The 8,475-nt window shown below is 40.0% G+C and overlaps 1 protein-coding gene across 1 annotated transcript; it reads left to right on the top strand.

Moving 5' to 3' along the window:
* Nucleotides 1–2,126: 2,126 nt before the first annotated feature.
* On the top strand, nucleotides 2,127–8,475 carry aldoab (aldolase a, fructose-bisphosphate, b). The gene is made up of 7 exons (XM_008436810.3): nucleotides 2,127–2,258; nucleotides 3,626–3,744; nucleotides 4,719–4,985; nucleotides 5,061–5,221; nucleotides 6,059–6,317; nucleotides 7,569–7,768; nucleotides 7,847–8,475. The coding sequence occupies exons 2-7, from the start codon at nucleotides 3,633–3,635 to the stop codon at nucleotides 7,937–7,939; spliced, it is 1,092 nt and encodes a 363-aa protein (XP_008435032.1). The 5' UTR covers nucleotides 2,127–2,258; nucleotides 3,626–3,632; the 3' UTR covers nucleotides 7,940–8,475.

The following is an 8,475-nucleotide window of genomic DNA, read 5'->3' as shown; positions in this document are numbered from 1 at the left end:
TGACAGTAGTGATAGTCGGTATCATTCCTAAGCTACACACAGTAGCTTATGTGTAGCTTAGGAATCTGCTTAGGGCCCCAAAAAGGCTTGGACTGGCCCTGTGACTTACCATCCCGAAACCACGTGCCGCATTTTCACTGGTTGTGCAGGAAGCTCCACTTTTGCTTTTCAAAGTTGTAGGGTTGAACATTTGTTTTGCAGGTTTTTTCTCGTGAGTGTAAATGTTGCGTTGGGGGGCGTGGCCAGCAGCAGCTAATTTGGTTTTAAAGTGACAGAGCCCTAAAACGGCTGATTCTGAAAGGAGCTCGACATAGGCAGAACTGAGCAAACTAAAATCTGATTATCTAAGAATGATTTTCTGTAATAAAAAAAAAATAAAATGTATGAACATGTTTTGTTTGACCTATCTGAAGCTGTTTAAGGAAGCATAATAGGTCACCTTTAAGGCTCCCACTCCTCACCCTCTACCCAGCTGTGGGGTGGGTATTACAGATATAAAGCGTCAAACCTTTTCTAGAGCTTGCTGTTCGACCCCCATTCCTGCCAAGCAAAGACGGGCGAGAAAGTTCGGGAAAAGGTCAAGGATCAGGGCTCTGTGTTGCCGTGTCTGGCTTGGATTTCTAAAGGCAGGTTTGCAATGTCACTTGCTGCACAAGCCCCCATATGTACCATTAGCTCCTACACTCTACAGAGTAATTGCAAAAGTTTTAATTCCCCTTTAACTTTCACATTTTGTCTCATTTCAGTCACATTCTTCAGTCAACCTATTTATATTTTATATGACAGACCAACAAAAGTAGGTCACAAATATGAGGCAGTAATCATGCATAGGTTTTGAATAGTCACAGATGCAGAAGTGCAGCATGTATTTGTCTCGAGCCCCATCAGTGTTTCCACCACTGCACTGCGGTTGCAGCAGCAAGTGTTTTATGGTTCCCCTCTACCAGCGTTGCACAACTAGAAACAGACGTTTTAACCATGTACTTTTGCAAAATAACTCAAGCTCAGTTAATCTGGATGAGGAATGTCTCAATTGCATTTAGAACAGATGCTTCATAGTGTGAATAGTGAATCCTGGATGATGTGCAGTGTTAATTTTCCATCAGAGAAGGAATTCCCTGAGGACCTTCTTGCACTTTTTTTTGCTTGGTTTTCTTATCACTCTTCAATAAAGTCCAGAATTGTTGAAATGCAAAGCTAATAGTTTTTTCTGTTAACTAGTTCTCCCACCTGAGCTGTGGTTCTCTGCAGCTCCTCTAGAGTTACGGTGCTTCTCTTATTGAAGCTCCCTCACAACATTTTAAGTGAACGACCATTCGGTAGTGCAATGCATTTCGAATGTTTTGATCATGCAGTGAACAACTTGGGGTAAAGTTTTAGAAGCTAATTCTGCTTTAAACGTCCCAACTTTCCTGACCCGTCTGCTGGGTTCCTTAGTTTTCAATGTTTTCTAATGTTCTCTACCAAACCTTCACAGAACAGCTGCATGTATGCTGAAAATGACGCTATTTACTGTATCAGGATAAATAGCTGATTTTATTTGGGTGTAAAATCAGTTATTTTACACACAAATAAAATAGCTGATTTGACTGTTTAACAGTCAAATGCCTGTTAAACACAAATAGCCTGTTGTGTTTAATAGGCATTTGACTTTCCTGTTAAACACAACAGGCAAGTCAAATATTTTGGGATTTTATTGCAATTTTTCATTTAACTTTACATCACATAAAACTCCATAAAACACATCGTTTGTGATTTTAACTACAAATTGTGAAAACGTCACATCCATGGTACTGTAATACAGAGCAATGTTCTACCATTCAGCCTTTAAAATTCTTTTGGTTTATGTAATAAATTTTGAACAGGGTTTTAGTTGTACACATTTTACTAAAACACTAAAAAAAAAATGTTGGAAATTGCTGAATTTAGGTGCAGGAGTGTAAAAAAATTGTGATCAAGCAAACCTGCCGGTTCACCTCTACAGCCGTTTCAACTTTGTTGCGTTCTCTGCCATTCACCGAAACCATCTTTGCCCTTTCAGTGGCTGCTCACTAGCATGCTACTCCAGCCTGAGAGCTCGCTGAATGTCACAAGCCTTCTCTGGTTGCGTCCTGTTCTTTTTATAGCCGGGCAGCTGAAATGTGAGGGGTCACAATGGCAGGATAAATACAAGGGCCAGCGCGTCGGAGAGGTGTCGCAGACGAAGGCCGGATCTTCTGCCTACCACTCTTCTCTCAGCTCTCCTCCCAAACTCAAAGGTAAAAAAAAAAAGAGCGCAGTCTAAAATCTTCTCTTTTTATTTAATATTTTGAATAATCAGAGATTCACATTTTGTAAGTGCGAGTTGACTGCAAAAAGATATGTGTGCTGCATGCAACCCACAGACTCACCACTGCAGATGACATGCTTCGTACAAGTTTTTTACGTGTTTATTACAGACTTTTAACGTGTGGTGAATAACATCATCACAGCACTTCTGCCTGCAAATCTTATTGCACAGTGAACATAACAGCTTGTTACGGTTCAATATGAGTGAGCAGACAGCGCATCAGAGACTGTGGTTAGTGTGGTGGCGTTTCTGTTTTCAATGCGTGGGAAACTAGCAAGTCGTTGTTTAGAAATAGTTTTAATCTAGTAGGGCTGTTTCCATTGTTAATCCTCCTCCAGAGTGGCATGGCTGCTGAACATGTGAAGGTTTTTCCTCGGCTTCGGAGCCTTGCAGTGGCATACCATGTAAATTTAGCTCGGTCTATTCATAGAGCAGGCAAAGACAACAGGAAGAGGGCAGCAAGTGAAGGGAAAGGTCAGAGATACTGGGTTGGAAAATGGGATAGGTCAGCCACATGCTAGGAGGGATTTTAAAGTGTGGGGGTGGAGCGTAGATCTAAGTACGACGGCATGTTAGGGCCACTGCAGATAGAAAAAAACAAAGAAAGGTGGAGTTAATTTTGTCAGAAAGCTCATAAAGGTTGAGTTTCATCACAGAATTTCTTTCTATAAAAACAAGGACTTTTATGAGGTTCAAAAAATTATAAGAAAAAAACTTGAAATTTTTTAGATCAATCTCATAATTATTTATTGAAAAAAGGAAATTTATGAGCTCAAAAAACTGAAAATATGTGAGGAGAAATAAAAAATGAAATTTTGTAGGAAAAACATTTGAAACTCTGAAATTTCAAAGTTTTTTCTAGAAAAATTTCTGAGATTTATCTCAAAATTAGTCAGCTTTTTGGTGGAAATTTACCTCTGGTTCTTTTCTATCTACAACAGCCCTCATAATCATCAATGCGTTGTTCTGAGAAGTAACAGAAAACACTCATACACGTGAAACTGTACCAAACGCTTTAACAGGTTTCCCTTTATACCAAAACTTAGAGAGACAAAAAAAAACATATGCAAAGACTCCTTACCACCACTTCCTTCACACTGTCAACCTTTCGGTCTTTGCCCTTCATCTAGCACTTTCACACTCATCTAGAAGAAAACCAAAACCGCAGACGTTAGACGTTGCACCGTTGCAGTTTTGCTGAACTTTTCCCCCCCGATCAGTACTTGGTAAAGTTTAAGCTCCTTTGTTTGCTTTTGCTGGTCCTAATTTTTATCTGCGCTTCCTTTCTCTGCGCAGAGTCAGGATGCCTCACGCTTATCCTTTCCTCACTCCTGAGCAGAAGAAGGAGCTCAGCGACATTGCTCAGAAGATTGTCGCTCCAGGCAAGGGAATCCTTGCTGCGGATGAGTCCACAGGTGAGTGAGAGAGAGAGAGCAGTGAGAATCCACCATGAATGTAAAACAAATGTCCTCCTTAAAAATCTATTTATATCATAGCAACCAAGATCTAAACACTATTTAACACAATAAACGTTATAGCAGCTGTATTGAGAGCTATTGCCATGCTGCGCTCTGTTTTAAACACCAATAGTACTTTTTTGTTGTTTTCAAAAATAGAGAAAATGATTAACAAATCTAAACTGTTTCTATGGATCATTTATCGGTGTAGTTTAATTCAGTCCAGGGTTCAGTTCTTAATGTCCGTTAGTTTTTAAACAGGATGCCATTTAAAGTATCCCAAACTTCAGCGTTGTAATTCCAAACTGCACTTTAATAAATATTTGTTTACCAAAGAGTTAACCTGTCAGGCTTTGGCCAAGCCTTTAAACTTTAGATTTTGAACAACAAACAACCATTAGAAATAGAAGCAACCTTTAATGTCCCTCAAAGGGGAAATTCAGGTGAAATAGCAGCAACAGATTTAAAGGTTCACACAAAAAGTTCTTAGTGTTAAAACAAATTATTTAAAAAATCAAGATTATAATAATAATAAACTGTATATAAGATTACAGAAAACATTGTCCTTAAAAAACAGAACTCAAAATGGCCCTTTAAATGTTATTCAGTAGTCTGGTTGAGATTTGAACATTATTTTCTATCCCTGCTATAAATAGTAGCTGAGATGTGGTATTAATACTGATTATATGTCATATCTTCCACTAAATTACCATTTGTTTACTGTAACTACAACCACAAATAGTGTCACACAAGCAATTTAGAAATGTCGATTCAGCAATGGTTATTTAGCTAAACCCATGCTAATTGGATAACTCTTTAGCCTGACATAAATAACTTTCAGACACTTTAGCATTGATATATGCACCTTTAAATAAAAATAATGTGGAATCTTCTGCATTAGTTCAGTCAAAGAGTGGTTTTATAACCTCCAGGGAGTGTGGCTAAGCGCTTCCAGAGCATCAATGCTGAGAACACTGAGGAGAACAGGAGGCTGTACCGCCAGCTCCTCTTCACTGCTGACGACCGCATCGTCCCTTGCATTGGTGGCGTCATCCTGTTCCACGAGACCATGTACCAGAAGACCGACGATGGAAAGACCTTCCCTCAGTACCTGAAGGAAAGAGGCATGGTGGTCGGCATCAAGGTAGACAAGGGCGTTGTCCCTCTGGCCGGGACCAACGGCGAGACGACCACCCAGGGTGAGTAGAACAGCAGCTGGAATCCTTTACCAACGATTTGTAACAGCCACTTTTACAATACGTTCCGTCCGACAGGTCTTGATGGACTGTATGAGCGCTGCGCACAGTACAAGAAGGACGGTGCTGACTTCGCCAAGTGGCGCTGTGTTCTGAAGATCACGCCCACCACCCCCTCAAAGCTGGCCATCTTGGAGAACGCCAATGTCCTGGCTCGCTACGCCAGCATCTGCCAGATGGTGAGAACAATCTCTTGAGAATGTTCAGAATCTGTTTCACTGAGGATTCTGTATCCGTTAATCACATAGTTGCTAAGTTAAGCTTTAAAAACAGCTCATACCTCAAAAGTTGTAAATACTCAAAATATGTCCATCAATGTCAGGAAAATCTTAAGAAGTTAGAATTTAAAGAGGACATATTATCCAAAATTCACATTTTGTATGTTTTTGTACTTGCATTTGAGTCTCAACTGCTTCTAAAAACAGCAAAAGTCACCCAGCCAATTAATTAATGTCTGGAAAATGACACCTTTCAAAAAAGCTCCTGATTGTTGAGTAACAAATCAGCAGGCACTTCCCCTGACCTAGCTACCCAAACAAAGCCTAGCTGGTTACCTACCAACCTAGCCAGTGGAGCTCCAGCACGCTTAGTCAGCTAGTTTTACTGCTGTATGCGTTGTACAATAGCTGCTGGAAAAGAGAAGTATTTTGTTTTTCACTTACTGTCCTGAAACTACTTGCTGCATTCTTGTGGGTTGTGCAGGAGGCTCCACTTCTACTTTTTAAAGAAGTGCAGTTGTACAGATGCACCTCTGTTTTCAACAGTTTTCACGTGCGAACGTAAACATTGCTCTTAAAGTGACAAGAGGCCCTAAAACAGCTCATTCTGAAAGGAGCTCAGAACTGAGCAGACTAAAATCTCATCATCTAAGAATGATTTAGTACAAAAAATGTAATGAAGACATTTAGTATAGAGCTGCGCTAACTGTTCAAGGAAGCATAAAATGTCACCTTTAGCATCAGCAGTGACTTTACTCTGATATTCTTTCTTCTCGCCTTTGCTCCTGTGTACCTCAGCACGGCATCGTCCCCATCGTTGAGCCGGAGATCCTCCCTGATGGCGACCACGACCTGAAGCGCTGCCAGTACATCACCGAGAAGGTCCTGGCCGCCGTCTACAAAGCCCTCTCCGACCACCATGTCTACCTGGAGGGCACCCTGCTCAAGCCCAACATGGTCACCTCCGGACACTCCTGTTCACACAAGTACAGCAACCAGGAGATCGCCATGGCAACGGTCACTGCCCTGCGTCGCACTGTGCCCCCTGCAGTCCCAGGTAAGCGACCTTTTAACACTTTTTTAAAAAGCCAAAAGAAAGGCAGCTTTCTTCTTTACGTCCTCAGTTCTTGATGGATTTGTTGATATAAAGGATAAATACAGGGCCGGTCCAAACCTTTTTGGGGCCCTAAGCAGATTTTACTTTGGGGTGCCTCATATTAATATGTCAAATACTAGATACTTCATCAGTCTTATGCTACACTATGCATCAATCATAACTACTATTATTAACTTACTACAAAAACACACAATCTTAACAAGTACTTTTTTTGTCTAGTTTCTAGAAAAATATCTCAGCACACTTGAAATAAGACAAATTTAGCTCACAAGTAACTTTTTAGCAAGATATAGGAGCTTGTTTTAAGTCAGTAATATTATATAATTTAATATTAATAAAGAGAGATTTCCACTTGTAAGAGGAAATTATTTTATAAGTGAGACATTTCCTTATTTGTAATATGAGGAAATGTCTTCATATTACTTCCTCACATTAGTACAGTGCTTCTCAATTCCAGGCCTCTATTCCAGAACAGCTGATTCAAATGATTGCATGAGCATCAAGTGCTACAGAAGCCTGTTAATCACCCAGATATACAATTCATGTGTGTAGCAGAAGGGAAGCACCTAAAACATGCAGGGCAGGGAGGCTGAGGACCAGGGTTGAGAAGAACTGCATTAGTAGAACCAATACTTAAAGATATGAATCAATATTAAGGAAATATTGACTTAAAACAAGCTCCTATATCTTGCTGAAAAGCCACTTTTAAGTTAGTTTTGTCTTATTTTAAGTGAACTAAGGTATTTACACTAGAATTTAGACAAAAAATACTGATGAGATTTGTATTTTTTGCAGTGCGCATCATACCCGTTTTATTATTTCTCTTGGTTTTAATCTTACAGGAGTAGCAAACAAGCAAAGATGCTATAATTAATTTGCATTTTGAAATGCAGAACGGTGTTTGCTGTAAGTGTGACGTATTAATTTAACTATTTGGAAGTAGCATTTGCAGACAAAACACTGGATTTGTAGTAAGCAAGTTAGCAAGTTTAATATGTTTTGTTCTTAAAATGTGAGACAGTTTAAATGTGTAATCTATCACTACAAAATAAAATCAAATGATGCTCTTGGGGGCCCTCTGGTGGTGATGGGGGCCCTAAGCAGCCCCTTAGCTCACATATGCCTTGGGCCTGCTCTGGATAAATATTCAGGGAAAGTTGATACTTGACTGTATTTCCATTCCTTGTACAGGAATCACCTTCCTCTCTGGCGGCCAGAGCGAGGAGGAGGCCTCTGTTAACCTGAATGCCATGAACCAGTGCCCTCTGCACCGACCTTGGGCTCTGACCTTCTCATACGGCCGCGCCCTGCAGGCCTCCGCCCTGAAAGCCTGGGGGGGCAAGAAGGAGAACGGAAAGGCATGCCAAGATGAGTTCATCAAGAGAGCTCTGGTAAGCTTTCAAATATAAAATACTGCAGAATGAACTCAGAATAAATCCACTAATGTACTTTTAATGTTCCTCCTTCAGGCCAACAGCCTGGCCTGCCAGGGCAAATACGTTTCCTCTGGAACCAGCGCTGCTGGTGGAGACTCACTGTTTGTGGCTAATCATGCTTATTAAGCATAAACACACTCCCCACCTTCTACTCACCATTACTGCATCACCATTTATGAAAAGGGGATTTCCTACATAAAGGAGCGCCTTCAACATCCTTTGTTCACCAGTAAGAGCAACACCAACACTTTGGCCGCAAGAGAAAGAAGTGGAAAATGTTTTGTCTCCATTCCCTTACCTTTTATTTCTAAACACCTTTTTGTACAGGTGAAGATTCCCTTTTTGTTTTTACACATTTTGTTCCTTGGTCTGCTTCGGACAAGTACAGAGTTTAACATTTACACGGCAAAAAATACTAATTTTACCAAGTATCTTTAGTTTCTAGCACACTTGAAATAAGACAAAACTAACTTTCAGCAGGACATAGCAGCTTGTTTTAAGTAAGTAATTCCTTAATATTGATTTTTATCAGTGGAACTAATAATTTTTCATCAATATTAAGTAATTATTCAACTAGAAACATAACTAAAAATGTAAGATTTGTGTTTTTTGCAGTGTACAAATACCGTGAAATAAAGTTTGTATCCAAACATGTTGCTTTA

This window comes from Poecilia reticulata, chromosome 19 (assembly GCF_904066995.2).
Source record: "Poecilia reticulata chromosome 19, P_reticulata-male-v2, whole genome shotgun sequence".
Classification (NCBI taxonomy): domain Eukaryota; kingdom Metazoa; phylum Chordata; class Actinopteri; order Cyprinodontiformes; family Poeciliidae; genus Poecilia; species Poecilia reticulata.
Note: the sequence above shows the minus strand (reverse complement) of the source record. Positions and strands in the feature narration are given on the sequence as shown.

Coding starts and splice junctions, on each gene's coding strand:
- aldoab (XM_008436810.3), top strand. CDS start 3,633: ATGCCTCACGCTTATCCTTTCCTCACTCCTGAGCAGAAGAAGGAGCTC. Junction 4,986..5,060: donor CGGCGAGACGACCACCCAGG/GTGAGTAGAACA, acceptor TCCGTCCGACAG/GTCTTGATGGACTGTATGAG. Junction 7,769..7,846: donor AGTTCATCAAGAGAGCTCTG/GTAAGCTTTCAA, acceptor TTCCTCCTTCAG/GCCAACAGCCTGGCCTGCCA.